Genomic DNA, 20343 nt, shown 5'->3' with positions numbered 1-20343 from the left:
AAAAAGTACGGAATTCCCATTAAAGAACTTATATTCGCAAAGACTACCTAACTTGTTTTAATTTGATCGATAGTTGATATTTGGGATATGACGCTATTTCTCATCAACTAACTGATGGTATTTTTTGTGGAGCATGGAAATTTTAAATTTTCCCTTGCAAGCGAAATATTTAAATTCGCATGGCAACCCTTTTCATTATTTGCTCACATAACGAGCAGCACCATGTCGTTTGGCCAAATAAATCTGTTTTCTTTTAACCATAACAATGGAGTTCATACTGAAACAAAAACTACGTAATGATGAATAATACGAACCTTTAATAGATTTGATCCCACTCACCACCGTAACTGACAGACAGGTAAAAACAAAAATAATAAACTGAAGACCACAAAAAAAAAAAAAACGAAAACACGAAACACTGACAATTGAACAACAAACCAACGAACCACAACAAAATAAACTGTTCCAAAATGTGGGGGACACCACAGTGACTCGCTCACTCACTCTCCCCCATTCGCCAACGAGAGACTTAATCGGACTATATACGGTTGACTTCTCAACAGAGTTCCGCTAACCGTCAAGTTGTGCGGTGGTTGTTTTCAGTCGGTCGGTCGCTTTATCGTTTTACATCAATGTTCGGCAAAGTGTTCCGCTGCAATTCAATATATCGTGCCACCAGTGAAATGGGGAAATTTTAGCAGTTTTTTTAACGCTGTTGTGTCAGTCATAGCATTGGTGTTTCAGTGCGAAGTGTTGTTAGAAAACCAAAAATATGAATAAACAAAATGTCATTTTTGTGAAATTCAATTCATAAAAAAGAGAAGAATATAAAAATCCCATTCTCGTGAAACTGAACAAGAATTCTCATTGGAATTATCGATTAAACAAAGCTATCGTTACAAATAAGCTATTACAAAAACGTCCCTCCGTTCGTATTATGTGCATGTGTTTGTATATCCGGACAATCAAGTATCACAAGATTTAAACGGTTCAAATCTAAACCAAAAGCAATTAATGCAGGCTAAAGCTGCAAGATTTACAAATAAACTACCTCTACCCTCATCATCGTCCAATATTTTAAGCATGGATTATTTACAAAGTCTTTATGCCCGCATAATGGGTATTAATTTCCAGGAAATTGGTACCTTTGCTTTTTCATCCAACGACTCCATGTAAGTTTCAACTTTTTCTTTGTTTACTACCAAATGATGTAATATTGGCCAACAACTTTTCATTTTTGTCTTCTTGTTTTTCTTTTCGGCTGTTCTTGATATCTGCGTTTGGCGTTCTCAACACACGCACACAAAATGACAACAAACAAACCAACAAAAACTTTATTTAGACCACGCAAAGTTGTTGCCTTTGGCAATGTTTTACTCGACCAGACAGCCCATTTGCCAGACACCCAATTGTTGGAACGCTACAAATTATCTTTGAATACCAGAGCCGAACTAGATGTGGAGACCTTAGCCAAGGTGACAACCGAGGCCATCAGCGACAATAAGTAAGTGGTGAATGCTTTCATTGATGCTTTTATTTGTGATGTTTGAAGTGTTGTTCCTCTTCTCCGTTTCTTTGCAGCAACCAGCAACAAGATCCCCATTTGGGCGGATCCGCTTTAAATACAGTTCGTATACTCAAACGTTTGGGCACCGAGCCAATGTTTTTCGGTGCCGTCGGTGATGATAAACATTCCGTAATTGTTGAGGATCTGTTGAGAAAGGATGGCATGGATAATGTGTAAGTAAAAAAGATGAAAAAAGCTCCTAAACTTTAGGTAATCTGTCGAAAAGTGTTTTTTGATACAACGTACTTCAGCAAGGACCAGATTTGAATGATACAACTAATTTTCAATGTAGCACTGTGAGGAAAACTGTCCTATATTAGCTATTGAATTCAATAGGATAATGAGGTAAAATACTTCAAATAAATAAAATCTTATAACAAAAAGTGTGCCGAAAATGACTGCTCTGGGACAAAAACCTTCAAAGTTAAAAAAATCGGGGGTTTACTGTTAAAGTCGAACAGAAAGCTCGTGCTTATTTTGTGTATGGTAACACTTAGCTGATGTAATGTTGCAGAATTGCGTATGAATTTGGAAGCACTAACTTTCAGCTACGTATGTAAACAAGCAAAATTGCCGAACAGAAATCCCGCACGCATATGTACATTGAAAAGTCGATGCACCCAAAACGAGTCACCGTTTGGTGTAGATTTTGGTCCAGAGTCATAATCGGGCTATTTATATACTACACCACTAGGTGGTCAGGGTATTATGTCTTTGTGCATTTGTTTGTAACAGGCAAAAGGAAACGAGATAGACCCATAGTTACTTTTGATGATCTGCATAGAATCACATTCTGAGTCGATTTATGCATGTCCGTCCGTCTGTCCGTCCGTCTGTCCATGTATTTTTGTAAACAAAGTACAGTTCGCATTTATTGCCCGATCCAGATGAAATTTTTCACAAATCATTTGTTTGGCCCAAGGACGAACCCTATTGAACTTGGAGATAATCGGTCAAAATTTAGGTATAGTACCCATATAAATCTTGGTCCGATTTGCCTTTTATTGTGCACCAAACGTGTAATATCAGTCCGAAAAGTATGGAATTTTGCACGAACGATCAGATTGGACCTGAAAATAAGTATGCCAAATTTGATCGAAATCGGTTCAGATATAGCTATAGCTCCCATTTATATTGTTCATCCGAATTGTTATTTTTGTCCTCCGCAGCCGTAATATGCACTCTGTAACAACAATATTTGGGGAAATATATCAAATACAGTTCAGAAATATCTTTGCTAAATTTTATCGAGATCGGTTGAGATTTGGATATCGTCCGATTTACCTTTAATTGTGCACCAAAGTCTAATATTTGCCCAAATTAGATGAAATTTGGCACTTACGACCGAATTGAGTTTAGAAGCTAGTATGTCAAATTTGTTCATCCGATTTGTCATATTTGTTACCCACAACCGTAATATGCACTCCGTAACAACAATATTCAGGGAAATATATCAAATACAGCTCAGAAATATCTTTGCCAAATTTTTCCGAGATCGGTTCAGATTTGGATATAGCTCCCATATATATCTTTATCTGATTTCAAATTAATTTTGCACCAAATGGGCAATACAAGTCTGAATTTAAAAGATACAAATGCTTCGGCATATTTAGTCCTTTGAAATAAATTATAATTATAATCATAGCGTGTATGATTGAATTCTCCCATAAAAACTTTTAATTGTTATGCGCAGCTCTACTAAATTAGCAAAGTGGTGTAGGGTATCATAAAGTCGGCCCCGCCCGACTTTAAGACTTTCTTTACTGGTTTTTCTTCCAAAATGAGTAAGAAGTGGTCGTTACGTTAAGAATCCATGTTGAACGAATATTCTATCAGAAAACAGTAAGAAGAGGAATTCGGCAACATTTGGTTTCAAAAGGATTGCGTCATGTCATACAAAAAATTAATACATAGCTAAAACCTTCTAAATACCGATACTTCATCGAATAGGTACTGTATGTTATAAAACGACTAATAAAAGGCCAAAAGTCGTCCGGTGACGACTTTATGATACCCTACACCACTTATCATATTTTGAGCTATCCATAACAAATAATCGTTTTTATGGAGTGTTTATTAAAATCATGTCATACCAAATATGGTCGTTTTTGAATGGGTATTATGGCTTCGAAGCAGCTATAATATAAGGGCGAAAGCAACTAATATATGGGAGGAATATCCCCCTCTTAATTTTTACGAAATTTGACGGAGGCATTGTGTCTGAACCAATATTCATCAAAATCGATCCTATTTTAACTGATATTACGCTTTTTAGGCACAATAAACGTGAAATCAGTTGAAGATATATGTATATGGGAGCTATATACAACACTGAGCCGATCCCTATAAAATTTTACTAGGCTGAATTCGTTCGTATGTTCCAATGCGCAATGCACAATAAACTTGAAAATGAGTAAAGATATATATTTATCCAAATCTGAATCGATCTCGACTAAATTTGGCAAAGGTATTTCTGTGCTATATATGATATGCTTCCCCGAATATCGTTGTTGCGGAGTGCATATTACGGCTGTGGAGGACAAAAATAACAAATCGGATGAAAAATTATATATGAGAGCTATAGCTATATTTGAATCAATTTGCACCAAATTTTACAAACGTGTTTCTTAATTTCGTCGTATATAACAAATTCCATCCCATTTGGACTAGTAATAGGCATTTGGTGCACAATTAAAGGCAAATTGGATGAAGATATATATGGGAGCTATATCTAAATTTTGATCGATTATCTTAAATTTCAATAGCGTTCGTCCTTGGGCCAAACAAATAATTTGTACATAATTTCATAATTCTGAGTTCCAAAAGGAACTATGTATGGCTCTATCTCGCTTCCTTCGCTATGTTACAAACAAATGCACAAATACATAATACCCTGACCACGGTGTGTTGTAGGGTATAAAACAATGCGAAGTCTTAATAACAAAATATGGCGCATTCGATTGGTAAAATATGCGGAATAAGTTTTATCAAATTAAAACCGAAATTATGGCTGAAATTCTTTAGATGCCGGAAATTACGGGTACCTTAATATAAGGACTATATAAAGCAACAAACCTTTTCAAAACTAGCTTTGAAAGTTTGATTACAATCCCTGCCAAATTGCAAGTCTCAAATATCATCCCCCCACTTCTTATGGCACTTCTCTGGTAAAAATGAGCGAGCGGGTTTCACTCTTAACTCAAATTCGAGCGGGAGTATTCCTGGGAGTAGAATTCTTGCCGAGCATTCTTTTAGTTTTGTAAACAACAGCAGCCACCGAAAGAAACCCAAATAAGTTGAAAAGCATTATTCCACCGGGCCATAGCTTCCAATATTTTTCTCTTATTTGATATTGTACACGATCATTCGTAAGATATCCATTTAAAATGAAAATTTGAAAAATATATTCCAAATAGATCCATTATTGCAAGACCAAAATGCCAATACCGATGGGGTACCATAATGTTGGTGTGGTAATAAAAGGACCTATCAGACAATTTTCGGCTAAAAAAAGACAATTTTATAAAAAAAATTGACCAAAATTAAGAAAATGTCGAATATCTGGTGGTAATTTATGTGAGAGCTATATGCAATCGTAGACCTATTGACACAATTTATCGTCAGATTGATAAGTGCATATAAAGAACTTTACACATCGAATTCCAGACAAATCTATTGAAAAATCATAAAATTCCGAATATCGTAAGGTTATGATTTATGTGTTTGTTTTCTCTTTTCGATACGAGCTTAATGATCTGATCGTCTCGAAAGAGAAAACAAACACATAAATCATAAAACATATGATCTTCGCCTTAACAAGGCAAAACTCAAAAATTCAGCCGAGCCTGGCTGTGGGATTTGAACCGCGGACCTCGGTGTGCAGCCAACTAGAAGTTGCCGTCTCTACGTTCAGAGCCATTAACCCGTCTTCCTAAAGCAGCACTAAAACAAGTGTATGCATTGGAAGCAATGTAGTTGTTGTGGACAAAAAATCCATCACTACAAAAACAAAACTTTGCTGTGAAAAAGATCTGCCAATAGAACTTGAGTCGAACCTGGAGAGTTTCTAGTGTATAATTCGCATATGCTAATTTGCTATAAGTTCGAAATATATACTACTTTCCAGAGAACGGCCCTTGTAAGCCATCATCCACACCAAATATGCCTGATGAGCCGCTTAACCAACGGCGAAACGCGTCGCATAGTGGTGAGTGTGTGATAGTGTCTATCTGGCTTTCCTTTTCACTGCAAATTTCAGATCATTAAGCTCGTCTCGAAAGAGAAAACAAACACATTTATGCACTTTAATTTCTGTTAAAAAAAAACACATGCCAATGAACTTGCGAACACTTGCTAGTTAGTCATAAATCGATAGACAAAAAAATCAAAATACATGGATCTTGACTCAACTACAATATGCATTCATATTTCCCTTTTCTTAAGTTCTTTGTTAAACTTCTCTGTAAACATTTGTTTCTTCCTGTAAATAAGACAAAGAAATCTTTTTATTCGACGACAGACAATTGACACATCAAGATCGTATGTTTATGAATATAAAATCAGTCATCCAGTGCATTGGTATTTAAATACCTACAGATATAGATACAAATTAAGTCACAGTGAAACTTTAAACGGGATCGCAGCAAGTCAAAATGATCCACAACAGTATTTGTCATATAATTCTACTATAGGTCCTAGAAGGCGTCGGAAGTCTTACCTAAACGGTAGGATTTCATTTATATTAAAAACACATCTTAGGCTTACAGCCGTACTTTATGTGAGTTTGTCCAGAAATTTCCAACAAAGCATCATTTTAGAAGGACGACATCAAAGACAACAAGTTAAAAAGCAGTAAGATCGGCCGGGCCGCACTTTGAATACCCTCCACCATTTAGAACGAGTTTGAAATTTTTCAAAAAATAAAATCCTTTAAAAATTATGTTAATATTTTTAAAACACCGAATACAGTCGTTACATTGGGGTCTATACGACGTGGACCTATATAGGCATTGGTTGTCATAAGCCATTACCATATTCAAATTCGAAACTTAAAATAAACGGTAAATAATGTAGCTAAAATCATTAAAATATCGTATATAGGGAGGTACCGCTGTATCGGAACTGTGCGAAGACCTCTCAGTTCGTTCGAAAGATAGCGTGATTACAACAGACATGGAGATGGGGTTATGGTCAGAAGAGAAGCCTATTGCTTTTGCTGATCGCATAATATTTATGACCTTTTTGATGATCGTATAATATTTAGGTTTTGAAATTGACCAAAACTGGAAAATTAAGAATTTTTCTAGATAAAATTTCGTTGTGAGTCTCTGAACAAAAGAAGTTTGTATACTCAATATGTACCATAAAAAGCACAAATCATTGTTAATAAAAGTCTTGATTATTTTTGATCTTTACGTTTTGCCTATGTTTTCTAATTAATTTTGTCTAAATTTTGGTATTTTGAGCTCTAACTATGTCGAAACGCTATTTACAAAAAAAAAAAAAAAAATTGGTTCACCTTTTGGTACAGCCGTTATATAATTATAACCCCTGGTTATTACTATGGTCTTTGTCATATTTTTTTCAATAGTTTCCCAATAGATTCTTGTATTTTTATGTTCAATATTGCCAAAGACACTATATACCTAAAATGCAGGGACGCCGGGAAATCTTAATCCGAAAATTTCCAAAAGTGTGGAATAGAGGGTAAATTGCCCCCTCTATTTTGGTTACATTTCGATGTAGACTTTGAAAACGCCGAACCACGTGTTTTTTAGGTTTTCTGTCATAATCTGCTGGATTTTCCCCTTAATTATTATACTCTCCACCATTCTATATATAACTTTGTCATTCCGTTTGTAACTCCTCGAAATACTCATGTCACACCCAACAAAGTATATATATTCTTGATCAGCGTAAAATTTAAGTCGATTTAGCGATGTCCGTCTGTCTGTCTGTTGTAATCACGCTATCTTTCGAACGAATTGAGCTAAAAGGCTAAAATTTTGCACACATGTTTATTTTGCCAGTAGGCAGGTTAAGTTCGTAAATGGGTCATGTAGATTCACCTTTTCATATATCCCCCATATAACGGTACCTCCCTATATTCGGTATTTTGATGATTTTAGCTACATTAAACATACAAATTTGGCATTTGAAGTTACGTAATGGATGCTACAGCTTATGACAGAATCAGATCCACGTGTTCGTATAGCCCCCTATAACGGTACCTCCCAATATTCGATATTTTGATGTTTTTAGCGTCATTATTCACCGGAGTAGTTTCAAATTACTTACTTAGAGTTCGTAATGGGAACTACAGTCTGTGATACAAATTTTTTACGCAGGTTCAGGTCTTCGTATAGGCCCCATATATCAGTTCCTCCCTATAATCGGTATTTTGACGATTTTAGGTACAATACTCACCGAAATTGTTTAAGATGTCGTATTTGAATTTCGTAATGGATGCTACAGCCTGTGACAGAAAATTGTCTATGCAGGTCCAGGTCTTCGTATAGCTGCGATATAACGGTACCTCCCTATATACGGTATTTTGAAGATGCTACATTATACCCGTATATAATATGATAATGGCTTATAACAAACAATACCTATGTAGGTCTACGTCGTATAGAATATAACGGCTATATTCGGTATTTTTAAAAATTTAACAGAACTTTTAACGAATTTTATTTTTTGAAAATTTCGTTCTAAATGGTGGAGGGTATTCAAAGATCGGCCCGGCCGAACTTACTGCTTTTTAACTAGTTTTTTTTTTGTGTTGCACCGTGTAATTTACCTCATAGAAAGATAAAAGGTAATCCGATTTTGTTCAAGACCGAATATCTTTATCAGCGCAAGGTTAAGTGCGAGAATGGACAATATCGGACCACTCCTTCTGAAGTCTCCCCCACAAAGGGTAAACATTTTGAATAGCCAAAACGCCCATAAAAAGTGAAATTCTTTTCAAATTTCAATCATCCCAATTTTAGTGTCTGTTGTGAAGATGGGATATATCTACACACTCTTTCCGTATCTCCCCACAAACGGTCAGCAATTTTTTCAATCTTGGTATGTCTTAATGTTCCTCTCATCCATAGACCAGATTTTAATGTGGAATTTATCGGTCCACTCCTTCTGGCATCTCCCCCACCAGGGGTTAACATTTTGAATAATCATCACTATTATGGCATGTGGAAATCAACCACAGATCTAATGTAAATATGGCATATGTCGGTCCACTCCTGTTTGGTAAACAATGTGGTTTAAAACATTTAAATACCAAATATAGAGAGGTACCATTATTTGGGGATATACGAAATAGACCGACATGTCCTATCTAATGACAGATGGGTTCAAAATTGTATTCCCTTCAAAGAAAATGGGATTTAAAAATATCGTTTTCACAGAAACAATATTGCTTTTTGAGTTTTGCCTTGTTAAGGCGAAGATCATATGTTTTATGATTTAAGTGTTTGTTTTCTCTTTCGAGACGAGCTTAATGATCTGAAATTTGCAGTGAAAAGGAAAGCCAGATAGACACTATCACACACTCACCACTATGCGACGCGTTTCGCCGTTGGTTAAGCGGCTCATCAGGCATATTTGATGTGGATGATGGCTTACAAGGGCCGTTCTCTGGAAAGTAGTATATATTTCGAACTTATTGCAAATTAGCATATGCGAATTATACACTAGAAACTCTCCAGGTTCGACTCAAGTTCTATTGGCAGATCTTTTTCACAGCAACGTTTTGTTTTTGTAGTGATGGATTTTTTGTCCACAACAACTACATTGCTTCCAATGCATACACTTGTTTTAGTGTTGCTTTAGGAAGACGGGTTAATGGCTCTGAACGTAGAGACGGCAACTTCTAGTTGGCTGCACACAGAGGTCCGCAAATTTCAGATCATTAAGCTCGTCTCGAAAGAGAAAACAAACACTTAAATATTGCTTTTTGTTTGGGAAAGATTAAGGCTGATATTAAGAAATTTTAGTCCACATTTTGTTTTTATATTTAAACTACAACCCTTCGGACAATCTCCTTGGAAAAATTAATAATAATCGCTGATGACACAATAAAGCGTGAATATGCCACTCGTTGTTGGAAAGTTAAATGTTCTATTTGAAACGTGTTGACTATTACCACAAAAACCTCCGATCCAGATAGCAAACTTGGGAATTAGTAACTGTTTATTTCAGAACAAGTGTTTTGTTTCTAAATTAGTCATGACAGCGTAAACTGGTAGTACTTTAACATCACACCGTTGAAAAAGTTTTAATTTTTTATTTGGTAGATGGATAACTGTTGGACAACCAATTTACATACATATATTTATATGTACGTATATATATCTTAACTTCTGCATTGTATCTTTTATCCTAAGAAAATTTATTCTGATTTTTGTCCCGAATCCACATTCCATGTAAATTTTTTTCCACAACTTTTCTTTAAGTATCGATGCAAACATGCGATCTTTCTGTGTAAGCTATCTGTCAGCGAATTAAAATTTTCCCTTTCCTTATTTACATAAAGGTACATCTAGTTACACAGAGATTAACGATAAACATTCCAAGAAAAAATGTACATAAATTGTCTTCCATAGACCCAATAAAAAACAACAATTGTTGTTGTATACAAACAAACTACATCTCCATACCATCGTTATTCTAAGAAAAAAGCACACATTGCGCACACATTGTCAAGTCCTTGAGGGGTCATAACATGAACCAGATAAAATATTAAAATAAATATTGAGATGTATATGGTATTAAGAATATCGGCCACGCATTTTACATATTATTAGAGCTCCGATTATTCAAAATGGTTACTGGATTCTCATTGGATACAAACACTGTCATGTACGAAGTTTTTGTCAAATCAGTTACTCCTTTGGCTTATTATGAACCACATTATTGTTTGGTAAGTTATTGAGTAGGTACTAGAAAAAGAAGTGAACTAATATTGGAGCATTGGATGTGTTATACATAGAGACAATCCGGAAATCTATCCGAGTTTTATGACAGTTATGGGCATTATAAAAGATAACCCATTTGTGGGGATTGGTGTTTCTTCAAAGATTCTGAAGCGGATTTGTCCACCATTCGGAAGGGTTTTCCAAATTTTCAACAAATATTCCGTTGAAAATACCGCTTAAATCATAAAAATACCAAATACAGGGTGAGACAAAAAAAAACTACAACAAAGTCAAACGCCATAATTTTTTTTTTTTTTTTTTTTAATTTTATTTAATGATAGCAAACAAATTTCGGAAATAGCATAAAATTTTAGAATACATTTATATTTGTGCCAATTGATCACCTTTGGCACGAATTATGGCCTTCAAACGGCCAATGAAACCGAAACACGCTGCCCGAATGTTGCTCTGCGGTATTTTGGTTCATTCCCGGCGAAACGCTTGCTTGAAGTGATCGACAACCCTGCTTTCCAAAATACTCCAGACACAATAGTCCAACGAATTGGTATCGAGAGATTTTGGTGGTCAATGTCCGCTGGAAATGAAGCGAGAAATCTTATTTTGTAATCATTCTTGGGTGGCGCGTGGTGCTGAGTCCTGTTGTAATGTCCAAGGTCTGCGGCCAAAGTGTTTGAGTTCCTCCAGAATATTTTCGCGTTAATATTCGGCATTTATTCTGATGCCACGGTCGATTAATACGAGCGGAGAGCGACCGTCGGCTGTTATGGCAGCCCACAACATCGCCATGGCCGGCGCTTGAGTTCTGGTGGCCAACAGAAGGTGCACATTTTCAGCTGACCTCTTTGGCAAGTAAACACGATCATTTTGTTTGTTTACAAACTGCTGGACAATGAATGTTTTCTCATGGGAGAAACCAAAATTCGGCAGTTCACCACTTTCCGCCAAGCGAAGCAATCCTTAGCTCTTTTGAGTCTTCTTTCTTTCTGTTGCGGTGTTAGTTCTGCACTTTTTGGAATTTCAATGGCTTTACTCCGAGCTCATTTTTCAATATTTGCCGAATGGAATATTGCGATATGTTCAGCTCACGAGCCATTTTTCGGCCACTGCGACGCGGGTTTCGATCAAGTCGCTTCTTCACTTTTCGAGCCATTTCTGCTGGTACGAGACACAAAAGATTTATTCACATTTAAATGCTGGAGTGCTCTAACGATAGTCACTTGAGGTTTTCCAGCCAAATATAAAGAAATCACACTATCACGCTTGAATTCCATCACGAATAACTTTTTTTCTGGAAAATTCTCACCAAAATGCTTTTTTACGCTTGTAAACAATGTAATGAGGAATAATTTTTTCAGCTGTCGGATGAGTGGCTTAGAAATGACAGCAGTCTGAAGTTGGTTCCAGTTTTTCCATCTCAGGAGTTACCGTTATAGGCAATTTTTGTCCTAGGCAATATCACTATTCAAATATGAAACTTGAAGCGATTTCGCAAAACCATCAAAGTTCTAAATATTGTGAGGCATTGCTTTTGGGGCTAACGAAGACGTAAACTTGCACATGCAATTTTTTGTCTTAGGCTGTAGTACCCATTACGAACTTCAAGTACGAAATCTGAAATAATTCTGGTGAATATTGTCGCTAAAAAAGTGTCGAAGTGTCGAAGAGTGTGACACAAATCATCAAAATACCAAATATCTGGGGGTACAGTTATATGGGGACACATGCTGCCAATTTACAGCTAATTCGGGTTAAAACTGTTCGTAAAACACCCAAAAACAATTTAAATCTATTGGTACAGTTATGTGGGGGCTATACCAAAACGTTTACCTATATAGCCCTATATATTTTGAGGGTTTTGAGGTTTTGAACGAAATATTTTCATAATTTTTAGGGGAAAATGTTCACATGGTCACAATTAATATTTGAAATATTTTAAATATCTCACTTAATTTTTTAGGGAATTACCTGAAACTTATGACCTTCAATTTATTTCATGGTCGAGGGTATAAAAAGTTCATCTTAACTGTTGCTGGGCTACCCCCTCCTAGCAGCTATGACACACTGTAAACAAATACGAGGCTGTACTTTTGGGTAATTCTGTTGTGACGCCAATTGTACATAATGTGGACTTAATAAATTTGCACAGTTTTGTTAACATTTCACGACCAGGCTTTGAAACATGGTATTACTGAAAAGTTTAACACATATTCATTCAAGTTTAACTGTTAAAAAAATACCAACAAGAATTAAACAATGAATTGCCATTTTTCGATTCTTCCACTACTGACAAGTTGCCGAAAATGATTTTATAGCATTTAAATTCGAATTTATTTAATTGGTACCAGCCTCGCAAGTAATTCGAATAATTCCTTTTAAAATATTTGGGTGAGAAGAGAAGCATCAATAACTTGATTCCATAATGAAATTTACATATATAGCCAAAAAACTTCCATTGCCAATAAGTGGGTTTCCTAATAAATTTTTGGCAATCGCAACGATTTATCAATCAAACTATCAACCCACTATTGTAATAAGGTCAATGTTGCCCGAATTAAGTTGTTAAAGATTGGTCACTTAAAGTCAACCCATAAGTAGAAAGAAACCAGTAAAGAAAGTCTTAAAGTCGGGCGGGGCCGACTTTATGATACCCTACACCACTTTGCTAATATAGTAGAGCTCCACATAACAATTAAACTATTTATGGGAGGATTGAATTACACGCTATGATTATAATTATAATTTAAAGTTCAAAAGACTAAATATGACGAAGCATTTGTATTACAAACAAATGCACAAAGACATAATACCCTGACCACCTTGTGGTGTAGGATATAAAAACAATTGGTTTGTTATTTAGAACTAATTTTCCATTTTACCACAATTCTCCTTTTAGTACCCTCCACTATACATAGCGTGGAGGGTATAATAACTTCGTCATTCCGTTTGTAACTCATCGAAATAATAATTTTAGATTCAACAAAGTATATATATTCTTGATCAGCGTAAAATTCTAAGACGATTTTGCCCTGTCCGTCCGTTCGTTTGTCCGTCTGTTGTAATCACGGTACAGTCAAAACGAATTAAGATAGGAGCTAAAATTTTACACAGATCTGTCGTTTGTCTGCGGGCAGGTCAAGTTCAAAGATGGGCTATATCGGCCCACGATATCGTATAGCCCCCATATAACAGTACTCCCCGATATTCGGTATTTTGATGATTTTAGTCACATTTTTCAATAGAATTGTCTGAAATTCTACACAAGGGGATCTTTGTTAGTACTTTACCCCCGAAAGATAATTGTCTATATAGGTCCACGATATCGTATATTCCTCATATAACGGCGCCTTCCGATATTCGGTATTTTGATAATTTTAGCACATTTTCCATGGAATTGTCCGAAAATCCGCACAAGGAGTTCCTTGTGAGTACTTTAACCCCTGAAATAGATTTGTCTATATATGTCCACAATATCGTATATCCCCCATGTATCGGCACCCTCTGATATTCGGTATTTTTAAGAGAATTTTTAATGGATTTTATTTTTTTGAAAATTTCCTAATTCGTTCCAAATGATGGAGGGTATTCAAAGTTAGGCCCGGCCTAACTTGTACTTGTTTACTTTATCCACTGCTGGTATTTATCTCACAATCGTATAAAGCGAAGATGAACACACTGCTGCACGGTTTCAAATATTAAGGTTGTTTCAAGTCTTGCATCTGCATCATCAAATCAACGTAGAAATCGCAACTTTTGGTTTAGTAGTCCGAGATGCACAATTTTTGTCGACGTTACTCATTACTTGGTAATGAAGAAAATAAGTTATTTTATTTTGCATTTTTTTATGAAATAACACATTATTTCCAACCTACCTACATTATTTCTAACCTACTAGTAATGCCGAAGGTAGTCCTCTTACATTACCTTTTAGTGGATCATTCGGCTCATAAAGCTCCAAAGTTTCTAATGTGTATGTGTTGCTAATGTTATGGAAAACCAAAGCTTGAAAGCATTGAATGCTGGTGCCAAGATTGTGTCATTATTTTTTAAATTTCGTGCATTTTAATATATCAAAATATATTAAGGCATTTTTGAAAATTAGTTTATAACACTAAAAACAAATTAAACATGTGGAAAAGCACTCAGTTCGGCCGGCCCAAACTTTGAATACCGCCCACGTGAAAAGAATTTGCAAATATTAAAAAAAAAATATTGAAAAATACTAATACGAAGACATGGACCTGTATATGCAAAATATGGGGGCTATTCGAAGACCTGGACCTGTATACGGGATACGAAGGCCTGGATCTGCATGTGCAATTTTCTGTCGTAGACTGTAGTACCCATTAAGAATTTCAAATGGAAAATTTGAAGCATTTCCTTTTAAAAGTGTGACACAACTCATGAAAATATCGAATATAGGAAGGTAACGTTATATTAGGGCTATGCCAAAACTTAGACCTATATTGACAGTTCTATGCAAAGATGTTTCTTACATATTTTAAATAAATTAAAGAAAATTGGGCAAAAATTGTGAATAATATACCCAATATAACCTTAAATATGTCGGTATGTGTGGTTTTTACACAAATGTAATGGATTGCAGAAAAAAATTCACAATTTGTACCAAATTTGGTACACACGGTAGGACAGTGTGTACCAAATTTGGTACAATTATGTACTTTTAGGTCACATTATAGTTCGCATTTGTAAACGACCTCCTTGTATAAAGGCGACTCACAGTGATCCAAAACTAGAATTTATATTTTCAGCTTTATTCTTGCATCCATCAATCCTAAATCTCCATTCCAAAGTTGAGATTCAATTTTTCCATGTATCTACCAAACCGTACAAAAGGTGATTATAATGGCAAATTTTATACTTCAAACACAATACTTTCCCCAAATACAAAAATTAGTACCATTTTGTCCTTTTTAGAACGCATTTAGAAAACCACCTCAAAATCACAAATATTGACACTAAGTTCAGAATTCCAGAGCTATTGGTTCACACAAATCCAAATTTACACTCCAAATTCCCAAAACTACCTCAATCTCAATCCCATAGAAATTTTATTTAATAAAAATTTCTATAACAATCTCCATTATTCAATCAAGCAATAGAAATCCAAATTGTACTAAATTTACTATTATTTATTTAGTACACAAAAGTACGAATTTCCAAATTTCATACATACCCCAATCCTACGCTCCAACAGTAAATTTATTTTCAAATTTTAGGATACCAACTCTATTGGTTCACTCAAATCGAAATTGTATCAAATTAGGTAACATTTAGTACACAAAGGTACGAATTTCCAAATCCTCCTACATATCTCAGTCTTACAATGCAATTGTAATCTTATTTCCAAATTTCAGCATTCCAGCTCCATCGGTTCACCCAAAACGAAATTGTACCAAATTTAGTACCATTTAGTAGTTTTCGTGCTCATAAGCACAAATTTCGAAAACTACCTCCATATTCCAATCCTACTCTTCGATGGTAATTTCAAATTTCAGGATTCCAGCTCAATCCGTTCCTCCAAATTCAAATTGTACCAAATTTAGTACCGTTTAGTGTTTTTCGTGTACATGAACACATATCTAAAACGAACTCCTCACATCGACCCTATTTTTCAACTTTGATTCCCATTCCAAATTTAATTTTTTTAGCTCTAACCGTTCATATGATACAAAATATTACCAGATGTAGTACACATTAGTACTTTTCGTACATTTATGGTGGGTATTTTCATCCATCATTAAACCTCATTCCAAATTTAAAAGTTCTGGCTCTACTGTAAAAGCTCAGCCTTATCTGACACATAGAAACCACGAGTGATTCAATTTTTTTTAAGATTTTAGCTTCAGCCGTTTTGTTTGGGCGTGTAAATATACAAATATCTTACTCGTCATCAAAGTTGTAACTTCGTCAAAAAAAGGTGAATTGGTAGAACTGGCGATATTGTGAGCGTGTTGGAGTTTTGCTTAGATTTTCTTATTTAAATAAATGGGATTTCGTTGGACTCTAAAATACTAAATCTTTAAGAAAATCTAAAATTTTATAGACATTTCGAAAAAATTCAAGCAATTTAAACTTTTAAATTTCTAAAACTTTGCAATCATGAAGGAAGGCTGTGTAACAGTTTTTTTGACTCTTCCACGTTTTGTTGTTTATGCAATAAATATATTTGCAAATGCTGATATAATCTTCCCTGGAAGCACACAAGTAGCCGTAATGAGATGCATGACATTATTACTCTTCTGTGCTTTCAAATGGAAATCTTCCGCAACACACTCCTACAGCAAGTAAATACTAACACAGACCACAGATACATACATATGTGTAAGCGCACTATTTGCTCATAATTAAATGACTTGTTCTGTACTTTTTTGTTTGTGCGACTCTTTAAGTCTAATTATATTCAAATTTATAACAATGACGTAGCACTTTACTAATTTATTGTTTCATCATCTTTCTCTTTTTCCACAGCAATTACAGATTGCAAAAAGTTGCCGATACACCTACGGGCCGGTGCATTTGCTTGGTACACAAAGACTCGCTGGCGCTGTATGCCAACATTGGAGCATCGGCGAAATTCTCGGAAAACTTTTTGCGTAAAATCGAACAAGACGAGAAAGCGTTTTTCCTACGCAATGCCGGCAACAAACAAATCTTCTACATAGAAGGCTTTTTTGTGCCTCACCGTGAGGAAGTGGTCACTTATGTGGTGCGCAACTACATACGCGGAAGACGGCGACTGGCTGTGAATCTAAGTGCTCCTTACATAGTCCAAGCGAATTACGAACACATGTTGTATTTGGTGAAGAATGCGTTTTTCGTGATTGGCAACAAGGATGAGTTTGAGACATTCCGGGAATGTTGGGGTGCTCAAAGTATTGATGACTTGGCCCAGGAACTACTAAAACAAAGTCAGACCCCAAAAATTCTGCTTATGACTAAGGGAGCTAAGGGTGTAACTCTGATAACAAACTACCAAGATGAATTCTCACCGCCTGGTGAGATAAGTTTTGAAAACTACAATGTCCCGCGTGTTGAAAACATTGTTGATACAACGGGTTGTGGTGATGCATTTGCTGCAGCGTTCCTACACGCTTGGCTGGAGAAACGACCGTTGGGCGAGTGTGTTCGAGTGGCCGGAGATGTTGCGGCCAAAGTTGCCACACAAGTTGGTTGCAATTTGCCTTAAGTTTTTTTGGTTTTGTAGCTTGTAATGGTGCTTTGGCACTTAAGATTATGCTGTGACGAAAATATTCATTGCTAAATGCTAGATTCCTGGAGAACCTTAGTATTTGTTTAATAATAATATTTTTTTTTTAAATTTATTTATATACACAACATACATTGTTTGTCATGCTTTTACTCTTACCTTGATATTTTATTTTATTGCATTACAACAACACATTTGAATCTCCAAGCAATTATTTACATACATACAAATATATCTCATTTGTCATTTAAGGATTTTCCATTATTCATTGGTAATTCTCATAATTTAAACAATAAATAATTTTATACCTATTTTTTTTAAATTATAAATATATTGTAATAATTAATAAATGTAGTTCTATTTTCTATATAGGGCTGATGAGTAGACCAGGGATAAAACCTTACTCTTTTAATGGTGGTCCAATTTTATTAAAGGGTCAAAGGGAAAATGTTATGACTTTTTTATGTTGGAGTTATCGAACTAATCGATAACAACGCATGTAAAGTGTCTTAAAGCATGTCTTCGAGCTTGTTTTCATAAGTATTGGGGAGTTTTGAGAGACTTCTTGCAATGTTAGGAACGAAATAAATTTTGGGCTTATAGGTGACCGCAAGTTCTATGATCCCTTAAATTACACTTTTTATTGAGCAACACGATTCACTGTCTTCAAATAAGATAACATGGGGAAAGAAGCGATATAGACCCATAGGTACTTTTGAGGATTTTCATAGAATCACTTTCTGAGTCGATTTATACATGTCAGTCTGTTCATGTATTCTTGTGAACAAAATGCAAGTTGGAATTTATTTTCCGATTGATATGAAATTTGCCAAACAATATTTATTGGGCTCAAAGCCGAATCCTCTCGAAATTGGTGATAATCGGATCAGATTTAGATCCAATTTCGGGTTAATTGTGCACCAAATGGCCAATATAAGTCCAAATGACCTGAACTTTGGTACATCTCACAGAATTTAACCTAGAAGCAAGTACATCAAATTTTGAGAACATCTGTTAAAATATAACTATAGCTCCCATATATATGTTTCATCCGATTTCGTTTTTTAAGTCCCTCACATTCGTAATATGCACTCTACATGAATGATATTTGGTACCGGACATCAGATACTGCTCAAAAATACTTCTGTCAAATTTTATGGAGATAATTTCAAATTAGGATATAGCTCCCATATATATCTTTATCCGATATCAGGATTATTGTGCACCAAATGGCTAATATCAGTGCAAATGGACTGAATTTTGGTAATTACGACTGAATTCCTCCTAGAAACCAGTACTTCAAATTTGGTATAAATAGGTTCAGATATAGCTATAGCTCCCATATATATGTTTTATCCGATTTGGGTTTAACGTCCCTCACACGCGTAATATGCATTCCACAACAATGATCTTTGGTAACAGATATCAAATGCAGCTCTGGAACAAGAGTTTTAAATTTTGTCAAGATTGGTTCAGATCTGAATATAGATCCAACATATATCCTCCACCGATTTCGAGTTAATTGTGCACCAAATAGCCAATATCATTCCAAAATACCTGAATTTTGGCATATCCGATCGAATTCAGTCTAGAAGCAACTACATTAAATTTGGTGGAAATCGGTTCAGCTATAGCTCCCATATACATGCTTCATTTCGATTTGGTGTTTAAGTCCCTCACATGTAATGTGCATTCGATAACAATGATATTTGGTACAAGATATTTTATAGAGCTCGGAAATGGATCTGCTTAATTTGATATAGATCGATTCAGATTTGGATATAGCCCCCATATATATCTTCAACCGATTTCAGGTTTAGTGTTCAAATAATGGCTAGTATCAGCCCAAATGGAGTGAATTTCGGGACATACGTTTCCATTAGAACTCGGCCCCGATATATATTATTTTAATATAATCCTTCTCGGAGTGATATCATGTACTCTATAGGAATGTTATTTGGTATAAAGCATTAAAATGTCTCCGTCAAATTTAGTGAAAATCGATTTAGAATTGAATATGCCTTCCATATATTAGTTCCCTCTGAAACCAAACTGTAACTGCTCTAAAGCCAACTCTTATTTCACATTTTATAAGTTATAATTGTTCAAAATGTTGGCGCCTTATGGGGGAGGGGGTTAGAGGATAGTCTATATCAGAGGGCTGCAACGAGTATGCAAAAATTCAAGCATACTCGGTTTCTTACATGATTTTTGTTGATGCCGTCGTTTAGTTTGATCTGAATGAAATGACCGTTTTCGCTTCTGATCGAACGCTCAGTTTGAATCACTTCACTCACAATTAAACAAGAGCGTTCGAGACGGTTTGATGTGTTCAGCAACATGAGTTGATCGAACATATGAATGTAAATGAGCAATCACAACCGTGATTGTCTTCTTTGAATCGAGTTCGCTCAACGTCATTGTTTATTCAATCATTTAATCAAGTTGGGACAGTTTATTTTGACTTTTTTAATATTTGAAATGGAAGAATATTGTGATAGTGCGACCGAAATTGTTGCAAGTAGAAACTACACAGGTGTAGGTAAACGAAAAGGTCGAAGTATGTGAAAAATCTTGACAAATATTGTAAAATAAAAAAAATATTTAAA

At 35.3% G+C, this 20343-nt stretch overlaps 1 protein-coding gene across 1 annotated transcript; it reads left to right on the top strand.

The window, feature by feature from the left end:
* The first annotated feature begins 220 nt into the window (after positions 1-220).
* LOC101895332 (adenosine kinase) lies at positions 221-17985 on the top strand. Its single transcript, XM_005189535.4, has 4 exons — positions 221-1172; positions 1343-1504; positions 1582-1740; positions 16996-17985. The coding sequence occupies exons 1-4, from the start codon at positions 1015-1017 to the stop codon at positions 17711-17713; spliced, it is 1197 nt and encodes a 398-aa protein (XP_005189592.2). The 5' UTR covers positions 221-1014; the 3' UTR covers positions 17714-17985.
* The last annotated feature ends 2358 nt before the right edge of the window (positions 17986-20343 follow it).

The sequence above is a fragment of the Musca domestica genome, unplaced genomic scaffold (genome assembly GCF_030504385.1).
Source record: "Musca domestica strain aabys unplaced genomic scaffold, Musca_domestica.polishedcontigs.V.1.1 17, whole genome shotgun sequence".
Classification (NCBI taxonomy): Eukaryota; Metazoa; Arthropoda; class Insecta; order Diptera; family Muscidae; genus Musca; species Musca domestica.
This window is presented reverse-complemented; position numbering and strand designations above follow the sequence as displayed.

What these genes read in the sequence shown, in the direction of transcription:
- LOC101895332 (XM_005189535.4), top strand. Translation starts at nt 1,015, where the DNA reads ATGCAGGCTAAAGCTGCAAGATTTACAAATAAACTACCTCTACCCTCA. An exon ending in TTTTCATCCAACGACTCCAT is followed by an intron (nt 1,173 to 1,342) that starts GTAAGTTTCAAC and finishes AACTTTATTTAG; the next exon opens with ACCACGCAAAGTTGTTGCCT. An exon ending in AAGGATGGCATGGATAATGT is followed by an intron (nt 1,741 to 16,995) that starts GTAAGTAAAAAA and finishes CTTTTTCCACAG; the next exon opens with CAATTACAGATTGCAAAAAG.